The 27,662-nt window shown below is 46.1% G+C and overlaps 1 protein-coding gene across 3 annotated transcripts in view; it reads left to right on the plus strand.

The window, feature by feature from the left end:
- CYFIP2 (cytoplasmic FMR1 interacting protein 2) overlaps positions 1-21,496 on the plus strand; it is a 124,801-nt gene extending 103,305 nt beyond the window's left edge. For all 3 annotated transcript variants that reach the window (XM_045079613.1, XM_004737727.3, XM_045079614.1), the window contains 5 exons: positions 8,693-8,765; positions 9,233-9,327; positions 14,672-14,910; positions 15,814-15,961; positions 18,581-21,496. In XM_045079613.1, coding sequence (XP_044935548.1) covers positions 8,693-8,765; positions 9,233-9,327; positions 14,672-14,910; positions 15,814-15,961; positions 18,581-18,748 — 723 coding nt within the window. In that variant the 3' untranslated portion in view covers positions 18,749-21,496. The remainder of the gene's footprint in view (positions 1-8,692; positions 8,766-9,232; positions 9,328-14,671; positions 14,911-15,813; positions 15,962-18,580) is intronic.
- The last annotated feature ends 6,166 nt before the right edge of the window (positions 21,497-27,662 follow it).

Below are 27,662 nucleotides of genomic sequence, written 5' to 3' on the forward strand. Positions count from 1 at the left end.
GAAGAGCCCCAGGAAAAGGCAAGGCTGAGTTATATGGGTTTGTCCCAGCCTGATGTCAGCCTGACTCCCAGGTGCATCTTTGGATTTAGAAATCCTGGGTTCAAGTTTTGCCTCCGTACCTAATAGCTACGAGAGTCCAAGGAAGAGATGAAATCCTCTCAGCCTTATTTTCCACACCCCCAAAATGCTGGGGCCAAGGGCAAGGATCCCCTATCTTTGAAAGTTCACATTCTGCCACTTTGCTTTTACAATGGACTCTTACAGTGGTGTCTGTTTTCTCTAACCAGAAGAAATCCAAAGACGATATTGCTTTCAGGGAAATAAAGGCAAAAAGCAAGAGGGGCATTCAGCTGTTTTGCAGCAAGTCTCTCTAGAGGCAGCACGAGTGCCCCCCGCCACCCCGCACAGAACTGTGCCCCAGAAACTACCCTCAGAACCTAGCATCAGCCTACCAGCGCTCTGCACTGTGCTCTGTCTGGGCTTCATCTTAATTTATTTTGCACATTCTCTAGAAAGATGTGTCCTGAGGTAGCAGAGAAGCCTGAGAGAGGTTGTTTTTAAGGTCTAGGAATGTTCAAATTTTTTACATATAAATTAGGGATCATTGCTTTGCTTTCTGCCACTGGGGTTAGGAAAGGTTTCATTCGAACGCTCTATTTCTGGATAGCAGGGAAATACCTATTCTGATTTTATGATCTTTGTTTCAAGTGAGGTGATGAAGGTGAAGTCACCAGGGCTTCATAAGCAGGCCCACAGCTCCCGTGAGTTTCTTCTCTCCTGTTCCCAGAGCAAAGAGGCTTTGACCCAGGCTTTTCTGCAAGTCCGCAAAACCGAGAGCCTAACTTCTGACTGCCTGCAGCCCTGTCAGCCCACCCCTCTCTTTGGAGCCTCAGCAGATGGTTTCCTGCTCTCTTCACACTGATCTGGATCTTGTCCCCCTCGGCCTCTGCCTGCGAGTGCACAATTGCACCTTGCCTGTGCTTCGGGACCTGGCCCATTCTCTCGAACCGTCCCAGGGCCCTCACCAGCTCTGTTCAGCACACACCTTACCAAAGGCCTATTCTCTGCCAGGCACCTGGTGTCATTGTCCCACCTCCCAGTCTTCAGAGCCCTTTGTTTCCCAGTCACAGGTGTCCTGAGCTCTTCCCCCACTACATTGGAAACATCATTCAAGTGTGGTTTTTCTGGTCTTCCCTGCCCTCGGAGTTTCCTGCAGCATCCAGGCCCCTCTGCACCCAGTGAAGGACCCCATCCTCATCTCTGTGCTCTTAGGCTGTGTGTCGGATCACAGAGCAAGCGCTCAGAGGATGTTTGGTGAAGGGAGGAAGGGGCAGCACCAGGTGCATAGGAGTAGCCTTCTTCCCTACACCTGGTTTGGCAGGTGGCCTGTCATCTCTCTTCAGGTGGACACCAAAGTTCCCAGAATTTATCAGTCCCACTTTGATTTCTTTGCACCCTCTCTTTCTTTGGTCTCATAGTGTCCAAAGAGCTGAAGTATGTGTAAGGGTCTGGTCACCTTGAGAAATGCCCACCCACACCTGCCTTTTCACTGATTTATTTCCCTCCCCTGGAGTCAGTTTTCATCCTCATGAAGGTGATTCCCAAGTTCAGATCCATTCCCCAGGTTCTAGGGCCTCACACGTTACCTCTAGGTCCCCTTTAGACATCTTCTCTTGGACGTGCACAGATATCAGACATTCATCCTGCCCAGATCTGATCTCAGCTCCCTGCCACCTGCAAACTCACTGTGTCCTCAGACCCTGTCAACAGGTGGGCGTGGGTGTCCTTTCCTTTTCTGCTCCTGTTTCCCATCTGACAGCAGGTCTCTGACATCTGCTCCCTCCTCTCTGTCTCCTCTGCCACCACTCCCTACTCTTTCTTGCTTGGACTATCTCAACACATCTTTCCTCTCTCCCCCACCCCCCACCACAATCCTTTCTCTCTCTTGCAGCCAGAAGGTGAAACTGCCAATTTCCCTGATGGAAACCAGCAAGGTGGCATTCAGATGCCCGAGTGGGGCTTGTGAGATCCTTCCTGATCTGCCTCCTGCTTCCCCCTCCTTCCTCATCTCATACTACCTTCCCCAGCACCAGAGGCTTCAGTCTTTTCAGCTGTCAGCCCCTTACCCTATTGTTCCCTCTCGCTCCTGGGCCTTTGCAGGAAGTGTTCCCCCTCACCTGTCCAACACTTACCCCTGGCTTGGGTCTCAGTTTACTGTCCCCTTCTCCTGAAAGCCTACCTTATCATCCTCCCCAAAAGCCTGAGTTGGTTGCCCCTCTTATGTATTGCTCTAGCCCCGTGCATGCCCCAACTGTAGCAATTCCCACGATTTTCCATCTGCTTGTTTTCCTCATCATCTTGATAAGCAGCATGCGTCAGGTCTGCCCCGTTCACCATTGTGTCTCCAGCATCTTGCCAAGAGACTTGTGTATAATACATGCTTACCATTTGTTGAAATGAATGATTTCTTTTCTGCTCAGACTATATCCTAGTCCAAAAGAAAGTGTTCGATTTAGACCTTGCTTGATCTCTAGTTGATATACCCATATTCTCTATAGCTGGTCCTTCCAAGAAGACTCTCAGTCAGTGTTTTCATGGGATGAATCACAGACTTTAGGGCCCTGGACTGGGGCTAGATTAGACCGTTCAGCCCACAGACAGCTTGGTGGGGCCCTGAATTAATAAAGACTCGGGTAAGTTTTTAAAAAGAAAACCACTGTAGACTGGAGGGGCTTGGAAGACTCCTAGGAGGTAAAGTTTGAATGGGGCTCTCAGGGAAGGATTAAGGTTGAGTAGAGGTTGGGAGGCTGGAGAAAGAATCAATTTATAGGCGCAAATTGGCCACGTGAGCGGTCCTCTTGTTTGCCCAAGTATCAAACCAGCAGATCTCTGAAAATTAGTGGCCTGCAAAGAAATTACTTACACAGATTCAGGATGGGGGTTACCTCTGGATATCGGAAAAGAGAGGTTTCAGTAATTCCCTGTTTCTTGGGCTAGAATCTGGCTCAAGACTCTTCATTCTTCAAACTGCCTGTATATAAGTCACAACTTTTTAAGTTTAAGGAACATTAGTAGCTACGACTAAAAGCCCAGTGAATACAGCAACAAATGATATGATCCTATCAGATATGAGTGAGGCTAAGAAGTTTCTCAGGTGATGAGGCTTTAAGTAATCTTCTCCTGTTTCTATTTTTGATAATTTTACTTCTTTTTTCCAACGTGCATATGTATCTTGAGGGGGGAAATAATCCACACTTCCTCAGGCTTTGCCCACACGGGCTGCCAAGGAGAAGCCATGGGTATCAAAGTGAAGCGGCCTTTGCCCTTAATCCTGTCAGCCCTACTGCTTCTTTAATGCCACATGGGCCTGGGTAGGAAACGTCACCTCCCCGAGAGTCTCAGTGCCTTTGGCCTGAAGGATGGAAACCGTAAGTCTACCTCCTAGACTATTCTGGAGTGCAAAGCAGATGACAGGTACAAAGCACCTGGCACAGAGTTAGCGTTCAGTAAGTGCTCATTGCCTCTCCTTCCCTGAAGAATGAAGCAATTATGTTGGTATAGGTTCTCGCTTCTAGGGAAAGACCCTCAGAGACCATTTAATCCGACCTCTTCATTTTGTTCCATTTAAGTTGTTCTTAATTGCACATGATAAATCAAATAATACAGATGAGCTTATGATGAGAATCATCATTCTAAGCCCCGTGGCACCTCTTCCCACCTGTATCCCAGCCCCCAAGGCAACTTGTGTTCATCATTTCTATTTCTAGATCTTGTTGTTCTCTCCATGATGCTTAATAATAGGAGGATGGCTTCTGTTTCTTATTGGCAGCTCTAGACAGGACTTACTGACTCCCCCGTTGGAAAGATGAGATTTCAGCTCATTTACATCTCTCCCCTCACTTCCTTTTAATATTTGATTGTTACTTATTACCTCTGTTGCTTCTGTTGTAATCAGAGATAATATACGTACACCACTGTGGCTTCTTATTGTAACAGTATTTACTATCTTGACTCCTCTGTCTGTACAAGATGAGGAAACTAACATCCCCAACTTCACTTCTAACACTTCCACAAACTCATACCCTGTGTCAGCTATACTTTTACTTCTCTGTGCTCAAAGCTGTATTTTTGTAACATTTGTGTTTTCTTCTGCATCTGTAACTTACCCTTCAGTGTAGCTTAAAGAAAACAAAACAAAGCAAAAGCATACACGATATGTGTTGTTTGCGTTATTAAATTTATGCAGATATTTATTCCTTGCTAGACCATGTGGCATGCTAGGAATTCATTTCCTTCTCTCTAATGCCAGCTCAAAACCCCCATAGCTCCATATTTTAAAGTTAAAAAGTAGTTACTTTCAGAGTTTTTTCAAATCAATTTTTTAAAAGTAATATATGTTCAATGTAGAAAATTCAGTATATACATAAAAAGTAGGGGGGAAGGAAACAGGGAGAAAGAGAGGAATAGAAAATCAAGAACACCTGCAAATCCCACCACTTGTAGCATTTCTTTAAAATGCTTCATATAATTTACACAGGGTAATCAATAAAACTGAAAAGAAAATACTTTGATTAGTAGTAAAGGGAAACATGCAGGCCCACATAAGATGGGCCCACATTCTAGAAATTCTAGAACAAGAGAGGTGCTGTCCTAAGTCTCAATTCCCTTATATGCTGCAGACATTAAGTTTTCATTGTGCATGTTTACTGGGCATTTGCCATCTAACTGGGTTCACTGTTGGGACTAAAATATAGTCAAAAATAGACATCGTCCCTACCTGCGTGAAGGTCACATTCCAGCAGGGGGAGGTAGACATTAATCAAATAGTCATTGGTAGGCAAGGATAAAGTATAAAAAAAATTTAGTTCAAACGTTGAAAGGAAAAGGACTTGATTCTTTGAGGACGCCTAAGGAACCCACCCAGGCTCAGAATCCCCCCCCTTTCTTGAGGGGGTCAAGAAAGTCTCCTTGAAGGAATGGTAGCTGACTTGAGATCTGAAAGAAGAGTGGAAATTTATTAAGCAAAGGGAGTGCGGGCAAGAGGTAGGTTTGGGAGCCTTCCAGAGAGAAGGTAAAAATTCTATGATGGGAGCACAGATGGTACACTCAGACAACAAAAGCTGTTAGTTACGGCTGCAGCAGAAGGAGCCAGGGGCATGTGGGGAAGAAACCCACTCTCCAGGCACTTCACGTGCCAAGGGCTGGATGGGTTCCTGGGCACAGTGGAAGGCCAAATGTGGATCCTTAGAGACTAATTAGGTAAGGAGGAGATTGACCCATTAGCGTAGATGCCCACGACAGAGGCTTGTTGGGTTCCCTGACCCAAGCCTTTGTGTGCTCTAAACTGGACATTTTTATCAGTTGCAATGGCCTCATCTAAGGAATGCCAAACGGATACCTTCCCTGAAAGGTGTTGCAGGGTTTATAGCCACCTCATTATGCAAATGGCCACATAGCTCATCCTCTAGGACCTTTCAGGCAGACGCTTTCCCACCTCTATTAGGAAAGCACATTCTTCTGTCTTTTCTCACCTTCAACAAATTGCTTTAGGAGGTAGAGAACACACAGGAAGTACATGCCAGAAGGAAGTTCCCCTTGCCCCTACAGTTGTTAATTGGAGGACAGGGGTATATGCAGAGAGGGATAAATGGAACACTCTTGCCGCTCCCAAAGAAATCTGAAAGGGAAGCTCATCTTGTAAAATGAGTAAAGCAACAACTTTGCTCTTGTTGTAGAGGACCCAGAAGCTTCTTCCTTCCTCCATCCCCTAAGGGGGCACCCAACGTCAATTTTATTTACATTAATAAAATAGAAAGCTGATAGTTCATGTGACAGGCAACTTTTCTAGTAAGTTCATGCAATGGGCAGCTTCTCTAGTAAGAAATTTCTAGGGACAACTGAAATTTTTGGAAGAAAAGAGGAAACATTGGAAGACTTGTCAGCAGAGCTATCATAACCAGTCCTCTGTTTAAAATACCTCCATGGTTCCTCACTGCACTTAGGAGAAAATCCAGACTTCATACCATGCCTATGACCCCACATGAAGTGGTCCCTCCCTATCATTAGAGCCTCAGTCTAGACCGTGATTCCCAGCATGGCATACTATGCTCTGGCTTACTTTCTGCCCCAGGGCCTTTGTACTGGAATGCTCTGACCTCATATCTGCATGGCTGGTTCCCTCGCTTCATTCTATCTTTCAAAAGTCTCTCCCTCCAAAGTTTTCTCCTAATCACCCTTCCTCAAACAGTCCCCCCTCCATTCCCAGTCCTCTCTAGCCTATTACCCTGTTTTCTTTCATCACTATTTGAACTTTTCTGATTTGTTTGCTTGCTTTTATCTGTCTCTATCAACTAGAACATAAATTCCATGAGGGCAAAGATCCAGTCTAACGTGTTCAACATCATATCTGCAAAGCCTAGAACAGTGCCAGACACTCAACCAGTATTTGTTGGATGAATGGATGTAATGGTATTCTCATACTTGGAGGCTAAATATGTGGCTAAATAAATTTATTCATCTAAGAAAAATATGAGCTAACAAATATGCATTCATTAATCAATAATTATTGAGAAACTGTTACATCCTAGGGGATGTTAGAGGCAAAATTAGAAACAGCATCCCCACACATAAAGGAGCTCAGAGTGTTGTAGTAGCCAGTGGGAAGGAATGTGGAAAGAAGCCAGAGACATGAGGATTTAATGGTTATGGGAAGTGAAGAAGAGAGAGGAAGTGAGCCCCAGGTTTTAGGCTTGGGCAGGTAAGGAGATGGTCATGTGTTTCTGTGAGCAGAGGAACCCTAGGGAGGAAGTGGGGAAAGGGTCAACTTTGGAAATGAGGTGCGGAATATCCAAGTGGTGATATCCAGCAAGGAACCGGATAGCCAAGTCTGGAGTTTGGGATTGGTGAAAGGAGCCATGTCCTTGATACATATAAACCCCCAAAACTCACTTGAGAAAAAAATTGGTATCCTGAATCATCTATTAAAGAAATCTTATTTCTAATTTAAAAACAAAACAAAGCAAAAAACAAAAAAACTTCCAACAAAGAAAACTACACATGCAGATGGTTTCACTTGTGAATTCTCCTGAACATTTCAGGAAGAAATAATAACAATTCACAGTTGTTTCCAAAATACAGTATAGAGGGGAACTCATCCCAATTTATCTTACAGGATCAGCATTATCCTATTATCAAGATCAAAGACACTTGAAAAGAAAACAGCAAATCAGTGCCTCTCATGAATATAGAGTAAATATCCTCAACAAAATATTAGCAAATCAATTCCAACAATATATTAAAAGCATCATGTATCACAACCATGTGAGATTTCTGCCCAGAATGCAAGGCTGGTTCATCATTGAAAATCAATCAGTGTAATTAGTGAATTAAAGAATATCATGACCAGTAAGCCAAGTTATAGATTATATGATGAATCCAAGGGCCCATGTTTAGAAATAGCAACCAATACCAGATTATTTGATTTAGTGGTTACGAGAGACATAGCTTAAAAAGGAGGGAAAATTTCCCCTCTGGCTAAGATATTAAGCATGACACTCAGGCAGGGCCCTTTGAAGGGTTCACTCGTTTTTTGCTCTGCTAGCCTCACTTTAAGGAGTGACCCAGAGTGAAAAAGGAGTTTGGAGATTCCCCACCATGAGCGGCCAGCCTTCCAGATTTCTAGGGCAGCGCATTCCACCCATGTCTGGAGAAGGCAAGCCAGGAGCACTCACAATCCTGATTTTCTCAGATCCAAGAGTGCCAGAGCTGAATGAAGTCTGGATCTTACCTAGTCCAAATCCCCACAGTTTAAGGAAGAGAAACCAAGAGTCATGGAGAGTGGCTTCTCTAAGTCCCCTTACCCCATCCCCTGTTCTTAAGTCCAGTGATCACAAACTGGCCCTGGGACAGTCAGCCCATTAGACTCTATCCCCCAGGCCTGTCCTTCCCAGATGTTTCCTTCTTTTCAAGTGGTTGTAAAGCTCACTTTATTTGCATAACAAGTCACCGTCAAAACCCATCTGTCCTGGGTTTTGGTTTCTCTTTTCTCAGTAGTTGGTTGTCTATAGGGTGGGTTGGCAGATGGGCCCAGCCGCCTACTTGGAGCCTACAGGCTTCACAGCCCAGTCTGGGCTCACCAGCTCTGTTCCATTCCTCTGTCACTCATGTGAAATCCTCCACAGATTCTTCATAAGATTATAATGGAAGTGCATTGCACACTCATTATGTGTCAGAGGTTATGCTAAAAGGTTATGCATTCTCTCACTCAATCTTTACAAAATCTCATTAAATAAGTACTCCTCTGGTCCTCATTTTGCAGACAAATAGGCTCAGAGAGGTTAAGCAACTTGTCCAAGGTGCCACAGCTAGTAAGAGGAGAAGCCAGAATTCGAACCCTGGCTGACTGTGGTGCTCAAAGTTCTAGGAATGAAAATCCTTCATGGTTAAAAATTAGAATTGTTGGGGCACCTGGGTGGCCCAGTGGGTTAAATAAAGCCCCTGCTTTCTGCTCGGGCCATGATTGCAGGGTCCTGGGATCGAGCCCCACTTCGGGCTCTCTGCTTCCTCCTTTCTCTGCCTCTACCTGCCTCTCTGCCCACTTGTGATCTCTGTCTGTCAAATAAATAAATAAAATATTTAAATAAGATAAAATAAGAATTGTTTTTCCTTTCTTTCCTTCCATCTCTGTTTGCAGTCTCAGGAGGAAGTCTGTGATTTGCTCCATGCTGCACCCTTCCAAAACATCTTGCCTAGAGTCTACATCAAAGGTAAGAAACCACTAACAACAGCTAAATAGCCAACTTGCATTTGAACTTGACACTCACTTAATCCCAATAAACTCAGATCTGCCGTCAGAAAAGGAAAAGTTAAATAAAGCTTTGGGCAGCTATTCAATATTCATAGAATTTCAGAGTTGGAAGTGACATTTCAGGCCTTGTTCCTTGGTCTTTCTAGATCATTCCTAGTGCATTCCTGTCTAGCCTTGGTTTAACTCTTCCAAATGATGGGGAACTCACCACCCCACAAGGCTGATAATTCTGTCATTGGACAGACACCAGAACGTTTTTCCTTGTAGTGAGTTCGAATCACACTTTAGAACGAAGGAGAGCAGTTCTGCACAGTCCGTCCAAGTTTGGGAGCACAGATCAGTTAGTGGTCCCCTGAGAGTTTTCCCTTCCTCCGTTTCCCCCGGGTACCCTGAGTCTCATTTTCTGCTCTGCTGCTTCTTTTGCAGAAGGGGAGCGTCTGGAGGTCCGCATGAAACGCCTGGAAGCCAAATATGCCCCACTTCACCTCGTCCCTCTGATAGAGCGGCTGGGGACCCCCCAGGTAGGACCCTTCTGCCCCAAACTCTGAGAACCAACAGGAACTTGAGAGGGAGAGCAGTTGGTCCAACCCCATCATTTTACAGACTAGGAAACTGAGGCCCACCCAGAGAGAGGGTAAGGAAGCATGTCTACCAAGCCTGTTAGTGGCAGGGTTGGGTCTGGAAGGAGATTTGCTATTTCCCAGGCCTGAGTTCTTTCTTCTACGCCATATATCAGCTATTGTGTCAAGAAAGAAGGAAGTCAGGCAATCATCTGTTATGCTCCTGTTTGATATCAAGAATTCGGCTAAGTCAACTCTCAGAATTAAAAATCCACACACCCTGAGAACCAGAAGCAGTTCATTTCTGGGTATCTTTGCTAGAAAAACACCTGCAAGAACACAGATGTTTACTTTAGCATTGTTCATTAAAGCAAAAACTAGAGACAACCAGTAGAGAGTTGACTAAATAAAATGTGGAAAAGTTATCTAAACGTTGACTACTTGGTACATAATAATGGAAAGGAAAGATGAGGTCTGGGTGCATCAGTGTGGACAGAGCGTAAACGTGTGGTTAGGAGAAAAAAGCATACAAAAACCCTACCAGTGAAAGTATTCCTAAAACATGATAATACTTATGGTTCCTCATGGCGGGACCCTCTGAAGAGAGATAAGAGAGACAGCGATGGGGTGATGATCTCCTGGGTCAGGAGACTTCAGCTTTCTCTGTAGTGTTCAAATACTTTCCAAAGTGAATAAGCTCATAGGCTAAATCTGTAATTAAAATTAAGTTTTACAGGGGTGCCTGGCTGGCTGAGTCTGTAAAGCACATGACTCTTGATCTCGGGGCTGTGAGTTTGAGCCCCACGTTGGGTGTAGAGATTACTTAAAATAAAATCTTGGAAAATAAACTTAAGTTTTACAAACCAGTATTGTTCTGAACATGGAGACAAGTGGGGAAGGACCCCTGCCTCAGAGAACTCACAGACTGTGGCAGGAGTCAGGAAGGAAGAGAAAAGAGGAGGGAGGTGGCCGAAAGCATGTGCTGCGTCTCCGTTCACAGTGACTTGAGTAATCTGCCCAGGGAAGTGGGCAGGGGAGAAATTCCTGAGAAAGAGAAATGGGGCGCCGTGATGAGACAAGCTGGGGTGGTCCGTTTCTTGCCTTTGCCAACTGTGCAGAAGGGTTAGGATTCAAATCTGTACTTGAACTTCCATTCTGGGGCTCCTCTCTGCTCTCATCACAAAAGCAGAGGAGCCTGAAGGGCTCAGATCCTCAGCAGGGGGCAGAAGGCAGCCTGCTCGCTCAGAAATCAGGGCAGGTATCTGGAACACATTGAGGACGAGATCCGCTCAGGTGTCCCCCGATCAGCAACCCTGGCCAGACCACCTGCGTGCCACCCATTTCCTCCTGCAAACAGTGACTACATGTTCAGTGGTATTTGGGTTCTTTGAGTCAACACAGAGAGATTTCAGACCCTGCGGAGTGCACACATTTTCTTTTTTGGCCTTCAGAGGCTGAACAGAGGAGTCCTCGAAAGATTTCCTTTTAGGGAGAAATCCCCCAAGCCAGCGACATAGAAATGTGTGTGCTCCGCTGTTGGTGTCATCCTACAAGAATCTGGCCTCTCGCACCCAGGGTTTGGCATGTGTTTCCACTTAGGAGACTATGAATTCCTTCCCTGTTCTGGTGAACACAATTTCCTTGGGACAGATAGAAATCTCAATTTGTCAAATGCCGAGTCTTTGTCAAACAAAAGCCTAGACGCTCTGCTGCAAAGGAAGTACCAGTTTTCTACTCACTGGTCCTCAAGGAAACTTAGTCATCCCATAGACCAAAGAAAAGTTAACAAAATGTTACTTTCCAAGCTTACTGGAGTGTAGGGGACTTACATAATATCTCAGTCCAAGACGGGGAGATTCCGCCCCATAGTTTAAAGTCAAGAGGTTTTAATGGTATTGCCCTATTTCCATTTATTTTGGGGACACACTAAGGTAGTCTCATGGAACGCACACTCTGGCAGGAGGTAGAAGACAGGGGTTCTCGTCCCAGCTTCACACTTGAACTGATGCCCAATCTGGGGCTAGCCACTTACTATCTTGGTCTATGTCTCCCCACCTGTGAAATGGGCTAAGAGCTGCTTTGCTGCCCTTGTTGCCTTTCAGGAATGTCATGATGAACAAAAATGAGTAAAAAAAATTTTTTTCAAAAAACACAAGGCATTATAGAAAGGACTGTTGAGCTATCATTTTCCTCCAGCGTGTACTAAATGTAATCAAAGTATTCCATGCAGAAATGTATTTCCACGTTTATTTTCACAGATGCTTTTTTTGTTCTCTTGTTAATCCAGAAAAGCATGGCAGAAAGAGAGAAAAATCCTGCACTGAGTAGAACAGAAAAGAAATGGATGAAATTTATGTGAAATATACACAATATATATGTATATAACACCAAGTCACAAAGTGGGGGCCTTTGCTGCAAACAGTTCAATGCACTTTTTCAAAGCAAGAAGGGAAGGATAGACCTACCCAAAGGAAAAAGGACATGGAAGAAAACTCACACCCTAAAAAACAGCAAAAGTGTTCAGCCTTACCAGCAATCACTGAAATGGAAATTAGAAGAGGGGTATAATTTTTCATCCCTCAAGTTGGCAGAGAACTTTCCTTACTGATAAGAGAGAGCTAGGGAAGGTATAAGAAGGGGATGGTACAGAGTGGCTCAGCTTTCCTTCAGACTCGTTTGCTACGATGTTGCAAAAGCCTTTTAAAATATGTACCCACTTCAACTGCAGAATTCTATTTCTAGGATTTAATCCTAAGCAAATAATCAGAGACAAGCTTAAAAAGGGTCGCGTGTGAGGACGGTTGCTTAAGAATTATCTGTAATAATGAAAAATTGTAAACACTTAAAAATAACCATTAAGCATAGAAGGCTCGATAAATGGTGGCTCTGTCAGTGGCCACTTTCTGTAGCCATTAAAAAATTATGTTACTGAAAATATTGAAGGAAATGGCTTTGTAGATTGCTGCTATTTGAAGAGAAAAAAGAAAAAGCAAGATAATCTGATCCAAATTGTTAGCTGTAGATGTGTAGGCACACTCACATACATTAACACAAATCATAGATCAGTATCCTAAGAAACCTCATTTCTAGGTAGTGGGGTTTGTGGGAGATTTTTATTTTCTTAATGACTTTTTGGAAGTGTTTTTCCATATTGACCCAAGCTACTATATTACTTTTCCAGTTCCCAGGAGAAACTGAAGGGTGAACGCTTTTCTGAGGAATGGCAAAGCCCCTGGACGTGTTCTTTCGGGGGCGCTTTTTGGTTGGCTGTCGTGGGAGGTCACAAGAGTTCCAAGTCTATCTGCAGATTTGTAAACCCCATGGCTAATTTTTAGTTCCCCACCACGATAGTCAGGCCTTGGGGGTTGATTTCCACTAACTAGATGCACACGAGATTAATTTGTAAACCAGAAGTCAGTGTGTTAATTTACAAAGAAGAATATTCATGAGTTGAGAACAAATATGGGTCCTTTATGTTTTTACTAACCATCTTCCTTGCGCCTGGCACGCTCTGAGTGGAGAGGCCTTTCAGGGTCCAAATACCAGCACAGAGTGTTGCCTGGTAAGAACAGAATCAAGCACTAGGCTCAGGATTTTTTTTTTTAAGATTTTTTATTTATTTATTTGACAGAGATCACAAGTAGGCAGAGAGGCAGGCAGAGAGAGAGAGGAGGAAGCAGGCTTCCTGCTGAGCAAAGAGCCTGATGCAGGGCTCAATCCCAGTACCCTGGAATCATGACCTGAGCTGAAGGCAGAGGCTTTAACCCACTGAGCCACCCAGGCTCCCCATGGCTCAGGATTTTTTTAAAAGACCTATTTCTAGCCACCTGTGGCAACCTGAATGATCTCTTTTCTGCTCAGGAGCTTTCTCTGCCTAGGGAAGCAAGATGCATCACCATGAATCAGAGTTCCCTCTGCTTCATGCTTGAAACACATTGTCAAACTCATCTTCCCCAATTCACAGTTTTGTCCTGGACTTCTCTCAGTTTATAGTTGTCATGACAACTGAGCTCCTGGCCCATTTTCCTAACAGGCTCCCGCATTGTGTTTCCTGATTTATTTCCCTCTGTGGATTAATTTAAAGGTTGCCCTCCTTCTGGGGGCTCCAGGGTGGGAACTCACAGGGGAAAGTTAGGTGCCCCCCTCCCAGGCCCTCTGTAACATGAGCTCTCTGGGGAGACTTCCCTCTGGGGAGCTGACCCCGCCAGCATTCCGTGGACCTCTCCATCTCTGAGGCTGGCCTTCTCTAGCTTCGTCCCTAGATTTGGAGACCTTCCTTTGACCTCAGATTTTAATATCTACCTACTATTTGCAGGTGGTTTTGAGACCTACCCCTAGGCATTTTTACTCATAATGCAGACAATAATGTGTTTCAATGTGCTGGTCTAGCCATCTGATTATTAGAGATGCAATAACCAGGACCCAGATGTGAAACTAGTTTAAATTATTAATAGAGATAGTTTATGATGGTCAGAGGACTTCTAATGGGAGGAAATGATGCTGTAAAATCAGTGGCAAATTTTAAGAGTACCATATGCTTACTGAAGAACATTCAACTGTGCTAAAGTATTTAAAGTAAAAAGTGAAAATCCTGCCTGTTTATCCAAGCCCATCTGCTCCCACAGTTGATGTTTCCTTCTAAATGAGTTTAGACACACAGAAACACACACCTCACATATGGCTTTGTTTGTTTGTCTGTGTGATTGCATGTTGTTGGTGTTTCTGGTTTTTTTATTTTATTTTTTTATGTTGTTGATGTTTTTAATAGGACTGTAGTATACAAGCTTTCCTGAAATTTGGTCTATATTCACTTAAGAATTTAACCCATACTTGTAGACTATCAGGATTCAAAGGCTAGCTTTTACCACTCAGTGGCTCCCTTTCTGAACCTCAGTCTCTTTATCTGTCAAATGGGGATAACAGTGGCACCGATTTCATGGTGTCAATGTGAGGAATTTGGGCCTGATGTATTGTGCACACACTCAGCGAGTGTGAACTAGTAGTAGTAGCATCTGTCTTTGCAGTAGGTGTATGGCATTTCATTATGTGGTAGACGAAATTTTTTTTTAGTTTGACTCTTACTCCTTGATGCCACCTAGATTTCACTTGCCCCAGGTAAGTCTTACCACAAGATCCCTCTATTGCACGAGGACTTACAAAGTTAGTGCCCAGCTCTGGGCAAGATATCCACACTGGTGAGTGAATGCCCGAAACAGCCAGCTCCGGGGTATGGGAATCTCTGGTGAGAGGTAGAAAGTGAGGTCTGGGGTGAGGATAAATGGTTGATGCACTTTTCTGTTCCCAGCAAATCGCCATCGCTCGGGAGGGCGACCTGCTGACCAAGGAGCGGCTGTGCTGTGGCCTGTCCATGTTCGAGGTCATCCTGACACGCATTCGGAGCTACCTGCAAGACCCCATCTGGCGGGGCCCCCCACCCACCAACGGCGTCATGCACGTCGACGAGTGCGTGGAGTTCCACCGGCTCTGGAGTGCCATGCAGTTCGTCTACTGCATCCCCGTGGGGACCAACGAGTTCACAGCTGAGTGAGTACCCCCAGGGAAGGCTGGCTCACTGCCCAGCTTGCACGTCTCCTCTCACCAAGAGTCTCTAGGCTACCAGGGCTCAACTAGAATGGGGAGCAAGGGCGGGTTGCCCACCAGCTGTTTATGGAAGACCTATGATGTGCGAGGTGCTGGGTGGACACCAATCCTGCCATCCAGGAGCCAAGAGCTCTTGAGAACAAGCCAGTGAGGCCTAGAGAAGGCTTCCCTGAGGAAGTGGTTTTGGAGCTGGGCTGGGCTGGGCCAGCTGTTTTCAGAGCAGCTGCTGGGCCTGTACTTCTAGCCAGAGTGATAGGGATGCAAGGAAACTTGCCCGCTGGGCTGCAGCTGCTGCTTGAGGATAGAAAAACAGCAGAGAGATGACCCCACAGCCTCTGGACTTGCCCAGGATGCCGGTGAGAGCTGGCAGAGAGTCGGCCGAGCTCCTCCAGACCGAGAGCACTTCCAGACCCCATACCCCAGCACCCCACACCCTGTCCCCACCCTCTCAGCCTACATGGGCCACCTGGGCTTCTGGTTTCAGATGGTCCTTCCTTCCCAAGCATTTGCTGGCTCCTTCACAGAGGCGGGACAGAGTCTCATCCGAATTCTAATCAGCCACAGAGATCTCAAGGACTAGTTGAATCTTTTCCCTGCAAAATTGTCTTGTTTTTCTTACATCAGTGGCTGACAGGCTGACACCTCTTTGTGGCTAGAGGGACTCATAACCATGGTCCCTGGAACAAATGAACATACACTCGCATCTTCCCTTGTACCCACTGTACAGATTAAGAGGATTGGCCCCGGGACTGGTTCGCTCCCTCCCTGTACTCCTGGCCCAAGATGCGGGCCCTCCCCCACCCTCCCGGGCCTCTCACTCCAGCTGCTTCCTCTCCCCGCTCCCAGGCAATGTTTTGGTGACGGTTTGAACTGGGCCGGCTGCTCCATCATCGTCCTGCTGGGCCAGCAACGTCGCTTCGACCTGTTTGACTTCTGTTACCACCTGCTGAAAGTCCAGAGGCAGGACGGGAAGGATGAGGTCATTAAGAATGTGGTAAGCAGCCAAGGGCTGGGGCCTGGGATGTGGGGCCAGGCCTGACAAGCAGGCTTTCATCTGAAAAAGAGGGCGAGCTGCTTACAGAGGCCAAGTCCCCACACCACGGGTAGGTACAAAGATGCTCGGCAGCCAGGGACCTTCTCATCAGAAGCCTTGAGTCACTTGCTCGTAACCTGCTGGGATGAGTCAGGTCACCCTGCAGGGCTGGGCCGGGCTCTAGACCTGAGTTACCCCTTCCCTGTGCCGGTCAGACCGCCGACGCTGGCGCCCCGTGCACACAGACGCTCACTGAACACGGAAGTCGTGCAGGCACGGGGTTGGGAGGAGCGTGGCCATGGGGTAAGCGGGGCTGCTGTGGGGGCACAGAGAAGGGCGAGCTAAATTGGGCCGAGAGGACAGGTGGGGAGGGTGGCCAGAGAGGAGCTTCCTGTGGAGGCAATGCTTAGGCTGAGTCCAGAATGACCACTAGCCAATACCCAGCCAAAAATGGGGTGCAGGCTAGGGGTGCTCTTCCAGAGGGAATAGCTAGCTACTGCAAAGGCACAGAGACGTGAGGGGGAACGGCTGCAACAAAACGTGGGTCTCCAGGACCAGCTGAGAGGAGAAGGAAGCAGCAGCTACCTCTGAAAGGGGTGTGTTGTGTTTTGTTGTGTTGTGTTGCTGTTGTGGCAGGACATACATAAACGGAAACGTTGCCATTGTAGCCATCATTACATGGACAGTGCAGTGTACGTGTCCATCCCACCACTCCCCTCCAGAACATTCTCAGCTTCCCCAACGGAAACGCTGCGACCGTCAAGCACTAACTCCACTCCCCCAGGCCTCCGGTAGGCAGCCTTCCGCTGTGTGTCTCTAGGATTTGACTACTCTAGGAACCTCAGATTAGAGGCGTCCTGCAGTCTTTATCCTTCCATGGCTGGCTTGTTTCCCTAAGCGTGACGTGCCTGAGGCCACCATGTGGTAGTTTGCGTCAGAATCTCTTCCTTTGGAAGGCTGAGTAATGTTCCATTATATGTCTACACCACGTTCCATTTACCCACTCCTCCTTCAGGGAACTTGAGCTGCTTCCACTCTTTGGCTCTTGTGAGTACGCTGCTGGGATCACGGGCGTACAGATGCTTGTTCCGGCCCCTGTGTTCATTGCTTCTGGGTATCTGCCTACACGTGGACTTGCCGGATCACGTGCTAATTCCATTTTTCGTGTTTGAGGGACTGCCGTACTGTTTTCGCTTTACATTCCCGCCAGCAGTGCACGCGGGTTCCAGTTTCTCCATAGCCTTCCGAGCACTTGCTCTCTGGGGTTTGGGGTCCTCGCCATCGTAATGGATGTGAAGTGCTCTCGCGTTCTGGTTTTGATTCCCATTTCCCTAGCGACTGGTGATGTTGAGTGACCTTTCACCTGCTTATTGGCTATTTGTCTGTCTTCTTTGGAGACACGTCTATTCAAGTCCTTTGTTCGCTTTGTAACTGGGTTGTTGTCGAGGTGTAGAAGTTTTGTATATATTCTGGATATGAATCCCTTATCCAACATTCGAGCTACAGACGTTTCCTCCCATCCCGTGCGTTGCCCTTTCACTCTGTCAATAGTATCCTTTTTGCAGATAAGTCTTTAATTTTGATGTGGTCCAATTTATGTTTTCTTTTATTACTTGGGCTTTTGGTATCATAGCTAAGAAATCATTGCCAAATTCAATGTCATGAAGATTTTCCTCTGTGTTTTCTTCTAAGAGTTTTACGGTTTAGATCCTATGTTTAGGTCTTTAAACCATTTTGAAGTTTGTTGTTGTTGTTGTTGTTGTTGTTGTAGGGGATTTTTTTGTATATTATATAAGGTAAGGATCAAGCTTCATTCTTTTGCATGTGGACATCCAGTTTTCCCAATGTTAGGGTTAATGTAGAGCATGTCATCATCCAGAATACCGGGCTTGCTGAAATGTAACACAAGGCCACTGTGCTACATGTAATGGAGGCCACTGGGGGTGATGGAAGCTTTTGGAGAAGGGTGTAGACCTGTGGAATGCAGAGACCTGCGTGACCAAGCAGTGGTAGGAATGCCCATGGGGAGTTGCCTTCCCAAGCTTTCTTAGCCCAAATAGCCACCCTGTGATCTAAGAGATGTATGCATTGTGCCCTATGCTATGTTTAGCAGAGCTCATAGAACATGCAGATTAGCATACTGTATCTCTCCTGTAAACAGATCCTCCTAGAGCTTGCTGGCCATTCCTTCACCCTGGCACAAATTATTGAGAATACCACCCCTTCTCCATTGAATGTTTGGGGCCCCCTTGTGAAAATTCATGTGACCATAAATGGAAGAGTTTATTTCTGGGCTGTCTATTCCATTGATCAATGGGCCCATCTTCATGCCACTGCCATACTGTTTTGATTATTGTAGCCTGGTAATAAGTCTTGAAACTCACAAAGGGTTTTATGGCTAAGTTAACATTTGACTGCTAAGCTCTGGAAACCCACAGAAGGCCTGTAAGCAAGAGCGTGACATGATCATCAAAGCTTCAGGACCGAGGACCCCAACCTCACTGCATTTTCTTGCTCTTGCTTTTTATTTCTCTTTCCCCTCCTCCTGCCCCAAACCTGCACATCCCTGTCCTTCTGCAGCCCCTGAAGAAGATGGCAGACAGAATTAGGAAGTACCAGATCTTGAACAATGAGGTTTTTGCCATCCTGAACAAGTACATGAAGTCCGTGGAGACAGACAGTTCCACCGTAGAGCACGTGCGTTGCTTCCAGCCACCCATCCACCAGTCCCTGGCCACCACCTGCTAGGTGGCAGGGCCTGCAGACCCTTGACCTGGAGGAGGAGAAGAAGCAGGAGAGAGAAAGCCATGGCCAGCCTGCAGCAGGGTCCGGCTAGACAGCGTATGGGATCAGCCTGGAAGCAAATAAGAACCTCCCCAAACACATCTACGCCTCCCAAGGGCTGGGCCTGTGCATGCTGTCCCATGACATCTCCATGGTGGTTTTTCCATAGCGTCAATGAAAAAAAAAAAAAAAAATGAAAAGAAACAGGGCAGTATGTGCTTTTCTTTTCTTTTTTCCCTCAGCCGCGTTAAGAGCCCTAGTTTCACCCCTTCTCCATCTCACAGCCCCACCCCATATCCATGGTTGCTTCTCAAGACCTCCTCCCGGATGGTGACCTCTTTCCCAGGGCCCACGTGCGACCTCAGAGTGAAGTCTCAGAGATGGAGAAGAGAGCGTGGCCGTACCCCAAGATATCAGATATCAGCCCGACATGACAGGCGTGTCTCCACTTCCTGGCTTCTTCATTTCCTGTGCCTCTTCCCCCAGCCCCCATTTTCCCAGGCAGCCTCTCCTCCTACTCTGGATGCTGAGGATTCAACCACCAACAATGCTTGTGGACCAGACGCTGAGAGCCACAGGAAGCAGAAGACGAGCTTCCTGGTACTGGCACCATGATAGATGGCGTTGGCTCTGGCCTTCCTTGGACTCCCCCAAAACACACTCCCTCTCAGCGCGCTCCTAGAGAGGACTCAGAAACACATTTACAGCCGTGTCTCACTGACTGGAATTCGGGTAGAAAGGTGGTCCGGCCTGCTGTGCGGAAGCAATGTTTATTGACATAGCCAGAAATTCCGCAGGCCCAGACAGAAAGCTGTGGGACCATCTCAGCTTGATGATGAGGTGGTTCCTTTATTCATGAATCAAATCCTGTGAGCAGCAAGGTGCCCAGGGCCGCGGATGGTGGGAGCACAGCCCTGGACAAGGGCAGGCACGTGCTGCCCGCAGCAGCAGCCGGCAACCACATTCGGGATGTCTTCTCTGCACAGACTCTCTCATCAAGGAAAGCTCCCACGAGAAAGAAAATATTAAGGGGTTATTTCAACAGCAGCCCAAAATGTATTGGGTCAGGGAGGTGAGGAATATAAATAGTCCTTGTCAATGAGTTTTTAATACCAGGATATGCTCCAGAAAAGGAGTCCTGTTTTAGTGAATCAGGATTTAGTGAATCTTCTGCTCTCAACATCCGCAGTGTTCCTTAACCTAGATTTCAAGGCATACGCCTCTCACAGGGGCCTGTCTCCTTCCATTTCTCCAACAGAACCCAAAGTCTTTGCAGAATCTCCCACCGCGCATGGGGAGACTGTTGAGAAGGATGGACACCTTTGGGAATGACTGTCTCATTACAGAGCTCCTCTTCTTCAAAGGGAGCCTGTGACCCTGAGCTTGTGAGAAAATATAAAGTGAGACATTTGATATCTCTCCCCGAATCCAGGGACAAAAAGGAAAAAGAGAAAATAGAACAACAATGATCCCCTCCCTCAGGGCGGATGAATGGAAATGGTTACCATCCTTCAGATGGCCCATTTTAACTCGTGGAAAGGGCAGAAACAGTCTATAGCAGGTTTGTGCGAGACACTGTGCTCCCCAGGGAGGAGAGAGATGGGACTCACCACGTGTGGCCCGAAGGCCTCCAGCAGGATGTCCTGAGGTTCGTGCATTTGGTGCAGATTTCCGGGCTCTCCCCCAAACCAGTTAAGTCTGCATCCCTGGGAATCGGGTAGGGAAATCTGCACCTTCCACAAGCTTTCTGAGCTGTTCTGTTGCCCATGGAAATCTGAGGATGGCTGCTGTGGAGGGTTTCTCCATCGAGAGCCTGGGCCCTGAGCTCCCTCTGAGCCAGAAAAGAAAATATTGGTAGGGTAGGAGAACAACTCAGTGTGGGAACTGGCAGATCCCCCTCTCTAGAGATGTCGCTTCCTATTCTGATTTGTTGCTGCTGTTGTTTATTCCTCTTGATGACCATGGATATGTCCCAAAGGCAGAAGGGAGAGGCTACACCATATGATAGAAACCGCATTCCAAAACCAGGTAAAATCTTTAAGCTCCAGAGTCTTCTGAATCTTTAGTCCTGTGTATGGACAGTGGGTCTTTCAGATAGATGACCCGCTATTAAGACCTAGAGTTTCTTCCAAATCCTTGCCCACTGCTTTGGTGGAGATTTGGATCATCCATTGGATGGGATTGCTATTTTAACAACTTGCCCCTCCATCGTGCATCTGTAACCCTGAATCTGACCCCTGGATAGAATCCTGTTATCTTAAAGAGACTTGATCCTGGTAAATGGAGGTCTTCACCTTAAGAAGAGACATTTCACTTCCCTAGCTCACTGGCGCATTTATTTATGAATACCAAACAGGTTTAATATTCTTTCCTCCCTGGTATTCCTGCCTCCCTTTGATTTGATTTTTGTGTGTGTGTGTCTAAGAACCAGGAAAAAAAAAAATCTTAGGTTTTAAAAAGTTTTAAAAAAAAATTCTGTTTCAGAAACTGTCAAATGTACCATATTTGTATTAAGAGTTGTTGGGGATTTTTGTACAATGAATTTACATTTATTTATGGTGACTTATATTTACGCTTGTGATCAAATAATGATGTTAAATTCTTAAATCATATTTGCTATGCAGCTGAAGATGATATTTTGCTTTGTATTTTGGGGTACCTGTGTTGAGTTGATAAACATTTCCATCTCCATTAAAACTGCTTCCAAACCAGCGTCTTGCCCCTCATTCATGGTCCTACTCTAAGGTTCCTTGATCTGTGGAAGGTTGTGTGAACACTGGCTGGTAAGGAAACATCCTGAAGAGAAGGGAAGGAGATGGGGTACAGCGGGTCGGTGCTTTCTCGCTGGGGGTATTACCTTTACTGGTTGATTGACACTGGCCAAGATTCAAGCAGTAGTTCCTGTGCTTCAGAATTTCATAGTCTCACTGAGGGATCCCTAGTTTCAGAGGAAGGAATGGAACCAAAGTTTAACGAGGTCTGATGTGTGCAGGCCCCAGGCTAAATCCCATTTTTCCTGCCTGTTGAATTAGCTGCAATCAATTTATCTGTTATTTCCCACCTTCTAGAGTGAGGCTTTGCGGCGTATCTATTTTCACACAGTGAGTAAGTGATGATTCTGATTTGAACCCAGTTTGAAAGCCTGAGTGTTTGCTCGTACACTATAATGAACCGATCAGCCAGGCCAGACCCCTAACCTAGACTTAGGGCCACTGGACTTTTCAGGGCTTTCGGTGAGTAAGATGGAGCAGAGCCTGGGATCAGGAGAAGGCCCAGCATGGCAGCGGGGGAGATCGTCTCCAGGCTGAAGGTAACGCTCACCTTCATCAGAGAAGATGACACCAGAAGAGCTCTAGAAGGTTGTGTTTAAGACCAACACTGGTTCATGGAGTCTCAGGTTTTACGCAGCGGCAAGTTTCCCGAAGACCATCCACAAGGATGAGTCCTAGGGCATTAGTGACTCCCCCTTGGCTATGGCCTTGGACAGCCAACCCTATTGGGTCTCCAGGCCTTGGTTCCCTCTTCTTCATGTTGGACAAAATAATCTGAGGTCCCTTCCAGCTCTACTTCCCTGATTTTTGGGAATGTCCCAGTGGGGTACTTCGAGGGGCCCGACTACGTCACAAACTTGAAATCTTTTTCAGCCGCATGTCTCCCCCTCCAAGGAGTCTCATCATTATGGGCTGCATATTTGAGCTGCTGTAGTTGGGGAGCAGTTGGTATTCATCCCAAGAGATGCTCAGTGAAAAGAGGGTTCTGTGGTCACATGGATTTGAGGAATGTCTCCTGCTCTGTCCCTTCTTGAAGATCTGTAGGGCTCTGAGTCCTGCAGCGCTAACCAGCCCAGAATGGCACCCTAGAACCTAATGCTCATGACTTCGGTAACCCCTTTCAGCAGCACTAATGAGCTTCTCATGGAACATGCTTTGAAAAATACGGGGTCGAGAACATAGAAATCCATGTTCAATGTATACAAACAAACAACAACAACAACAATAAAACTCCCACCGGAGAAGGACCCCTGCCTCACAGGCAGTCGTAACACCTGGACACAATCGGGGAAGAGGGACCTGGCAATGTATTGAAGGGTTTCAGATGGAAGGGGAAGCATTTTCACGATGGGAGAAAATAGGGTGGTGGAGCGTGTCCATTTTGCCAGGGGCTGCCATTACAAAATACCATGGACCGCATGGTCTAAACAGCGGGAGTTTATTTTCTCACTGTTCTGGAAGCTAGAAATCCACGACCAAGGTGACCAAGGTGTCTCTTTTTGGCTTTTCGACAGTGTTTTCTCCCAGTGTCTTCACGCGGACCTCCATCTGCTGTGTCTGGGTCCTCATTTCCTCCTGTAGCGGGACCCTGGGGATATTGCATTCAGATGCATTCGTATGACCTCATTTTACCTAATGTACCTTGTTAAAGCTCTGTTTCCAAATACAGCCCCATTCTGAAGTACCGGACATTAGGATTTTAACATGAGTTCTGGGGGCAGGGGGTGGAGGACGACACAATTTGGTTCCGAACGCTGGAGAAAAGAAAGGCTAGAGCTAAAAAAGCCTCTGTCTCTGGGGTCCCTGAACTTGTTTGAAGGCTGGAAGACCATTGCTTTGAGAAACACATCTGGAATACTCAATATTTGCAAGACTCTCTATAAGATTAAAAATTGATCATAGCCACAGACCTAAAGGAACTCCTGGAGTTGAAGGAGGGATTTTTTTTAAATGCATATAGTGGATGAGAATCAAGGAGAGAATATGGTGATTCTAATGATCACTAGCAATTATCGGGCCTCCTCAGGCCAGGCATCAGAAAAAGGGCTGAAAATTCTTCACTTAAATGTCACAACTTCTAGGAAGTGGGTGCTGTTAGTTAACCCCATTTTACAGATACAGATACTGAGGCCCAGAGTGCAAAGATGGGAAGGAAAGGAGCTAGAACTCAAAGTCCAGTAAGTCTGGATCCAGGCCCAAGCTCTTAACCACCAAGCATACGTTAGCAGCACCTCTATCCTAAGGGATCCCTAGCGACAGACTAAGTGTTTTTCAAGATCAGAGGAAGGACAGTGTTTTTCCAGCTGGGGTAGGATAGAGTAAGGGCAATATCAAGGAAGCCTTCATGGAAGAGGTTCCATTTCAGCCTAAACTTGAAAAATGAGCATTTAAACATAAGGAAATGCAGGTAGCAAGAGACTGAAGAGAAAGAATCTTCCAGCATCAAATATTGGCCAAGAAAAGGCCCTGACTGGCTTAGATCAGATGCAACATGCTCCTGCCCCTAGCCCTACACTCTACCAGGCCCTGAACATCACATTCCTACATAGAAGTGCATTTATTAAGTAGCATTATGCAATTACGTCACTCCATACTCAGTGCAGGGCCCACCACAGCCTATAATCTTACATAACCTCCCACCCCCCACCCCATGACCAATGCTGTTCAGGCCCGCCGAGAACTTTCTCCCTTACTTCTTGCCCCCATCCTTGAACGCAGTGACTTCCAAGTGTAACGAGGGTTCAGGCATCGTGCTGCCAGATACCAGGGGTGCGTCCTGCTTGGAAAGTGTGGAAGCTGGAGCTGCAGAGGCACATAGGTGAGGAAAGAGGTCAAAACTATGAGAATGGCTACTTTAGCCAAAAATGCGGGAGCATCTTTGTGCCCCAGAAGGCACACAGCTTGAATTTGTTACTAGAAAACATGAGTGACAACTCTGCCTATAATGATGTCACCGTTTTTGAAACAAAAAAAAAGATTAGATATGACAGTGTATGGAGCTGTTTGTCCAAAGGTAGAATGTTTGATGAACTACATATCTGATTTCACACCATAACTACTTTCAGACACTCAATGGAAACTGCTGGAAAATGCTGTTCAAGTAATTAGATTTAATTTAGATAAGATGAAAGATGCACTAAAAATTTAAATAAAGGCACAGAAGATCCCCAAAAAAGTGAGAAGCAGTATTAAGAAATAATAAAATTCATTTTCAATTTACACAATAGTCATTTGGTCTGCACTATTGCTTACTGTTATTGATATTACCCCCAAAATCAATGGCATCTAGGTCTGTCTAATTTGCTCCAAGGGACTCAAACATTTTTACAAATTTTAGAGAAATCGACCTTCCTAAACGAACATGCATGTGAAGTATGCAACAAAAACACTGTTGCAATGAAATAGAAATTGAAAGTGAAACAAAAAATATTTTGCATGACCAAAAAGATTCATATGCAAATCATGTCAAACTAACTTATTTACAAACTATTTTTTGGCCATGATTAGTCAAAGTATAGTCTTGAGGGAGACCAGAACAAACTGAGCAACAGGCCACTTTTAGGGGGGTTTCCTTATAATATCTCAAAAATTGAAAAATTTGAAAGAACACAAAATACTGTATGTTCCAGATGCTGCTTTAAGAGACAGTGAAAATTCTATCATCAGGGATATTCATATAATAAAATGAAAATGTTTCATAATATTTTGTTATAATAATCATATGTGACCCCATCAGGAGTTGAATGTGCTATATAAACTATCTTGCTTATTTTTTATTCTAAGTATTGCTTAAAAGGTCCTATCAACAATTTCAGGTGCCATCTTCTTATCAGAGCAGAATTTCTTCAAACTAAAATTAGTGAAAACCAGAGAGGAACAGTGACTCAAGAAAGGTTGTCTGATCTGGCGTAACTAACAATAGAGCACAAAGGATAGAAAACTCCTGATGATACCGAGATTTTGAGTGTTCTCACCACACCAAAAATGGAAAGGTAATCTGTGAGGTGATGGATGAGTTAATTAACTTGGTTGTGATGATCATTTCGCTGTGAACACGCATATGCACCATCACTTCATGCTCCTTAAATAGATACAATTGTTATTTCAATCATATCTCAATAAAGCCAGGGAATGGGAGGTCTTGATTATACCATCCAATAGGCCTGAAATGAAGGCAAGAGAGGTAAAACGTCTAGTGTAAATGCCTATGGATTTACAAATTTGATTTGTGCCTCCGTTTTATCCATCCACACACCACCAGCCCAACCACAGAACAGCCGGAAATATGCAATGGTAGTGAATTCAGCCCTCTTTGATATTTCTGCCAGCTTCCTGCCCTATAAAACCCACAACGTGACATGCACCTTCTTTTGTGTTGTAAAGGTGTATTTCATTGTCAGAAAGAGCATATTTTCTAACCATTCAATAGTGTGATTGAGAACTTTTATTTAGAGACATCTGGTATTTGGTACCTTTGACCCAGACCCTGCAGATGGTTGAAGGGCCCTGCTTCTGCCTCCAGTTCCCCTAATGTGAATAAAGCCAGAAGGGGAAAGAGACAAAGACCCATTTGCATCTAGGCAAGGAGGAGAGTAACCAGCCCCCAAGCCAGCCCCCACGTCCCCATCTGGTTTGATTTACTCTGATCGCCTCAGTCCACTCCCTTCTCAGCCCACTCCCGCGTTCCCAGATGCCGCACCGTCTCGCTAGCCCAGAGCTTCCGGCGGAATGGGGAGAGAGGAGGGTTTCCCTGGGAAAATATGCTGTGAGATGCTATCAGAGCTAAAAATACGCAGCCCCTGAGCTCCACCTTCATTCGTCAGAATAAAACCCAGGGATTTCTGCCTTCTGGACTTTCAGACCAACAGGAAGAGGGGAAATCAGAGAGCCTCCTGGTTGGGGCTTTTCTAAAAACCTTTCTGGCGAGGAACCAGGCCTTGAACTGGAGAGAGCTCATTGGCCTCATGGGCGGCTGCCACAGACAGGACAGCCTTGAGTCAGCCCAGCCCTGGCTACCACCGAGTCTCATTTAACCAGCATCCCCATGTTCCACTCGAGGATCCCGACTCAGAAAACAGTAGAAGTTAAGCCACCATACCACTGGCCTTTTTCAGTTCATCCTGGAACCACGCTCTCCCCTGTCCTCTCATATGCTCATATTGCTCCCCACCCCCGGCAGCCAGGAACGCTTGTCTCCCCGCGCCCCCAACCCATCTTCACGGATTAAGGCTTTCTGTCATCATCCTTCAAGTCTCACTTCAAATGCCCTTCTTCCTGAAAACCTCAGTCCTGGTAGCCCTGTTCAATACCCCGTGCATTCTGTACTTGTCCTTCGTCGCAACTGTGGTTCAAGGTGAACTGTGACCACTGAGTGATACAGTCCGTGAGGACGGGGGCTGCATCTGTCTTGCTCACCATCCCCGGGGCTGTGCTTTTCACAGCAGGTGACAGACCCATAAGTGCTCCGTCTGTGTCTACTGACGAACTCTGTGTGTCATTACATGACATGTGTCATGGTGTCATACTGCCCCCTGTGTCATTCCACACACCATGTAATTGGTGTCAACAAGCTAGCCTGCCTCAAAACGACAGCTATCACACAAGAGAGAAAAGGACCAGTCGTCTGGTGTGGCCGGTCAGCCTTCGAGGCGTACTCTCCAGATCTGTGGGGAGCCCTGTGGAGGTGCGCAAGAAGCAGGAGGTTCAGGGACAAATACAGGAAAGAGAGAGAGTAGTGGAGGAGTGTTAGGCCTGGGGGAATCACATGCAGGCAGAACCTGCTGGGAGCCGTTGGTGATGGTGATGGTGATTCCCTCCCTTTTGGGACCCTCCTCCTCCAAGAATGGAGACAACAGAGTTAACTAGCTGAAAGCTCAGTTTCTGAAAACTCAGTTCTGCCAGAAACTAGCAAGTTCTTTAATCTCTCTGAATGTCAGGTTCCTTAGGGATAAGAGTAGTAACAGTGATAATTCCGACTTCTGGGGTTGTGGCAAGGATAGAATGATATTACAGTATCCCCCCCCCCCTTACCGCCATTTCATTTTCCACGTTTTCATTTACCCAGGGTCAGCTGTGCTCCGGAAGCAGATAGTCATCTTTCTGACGTC

Source organism: Mustela putorius, unplaced genomic scaffold (genome assembly GCF_011764305.1).
Source record: "Mustela putorius furo isolate JIRA1106 unplaced genomic scaffold, ASM1176430v1.1 tig00000407_pilon_pilon_pilon, whole genome shotgun sequence".
In the NCBI taxonomy this organism is placed as follows: domain Eukaryota; kingdom Metazoa; phylum Chordata; class Mammalia; order Carnivora; family Mustelidae; genus Mustela; species Mustela putorius.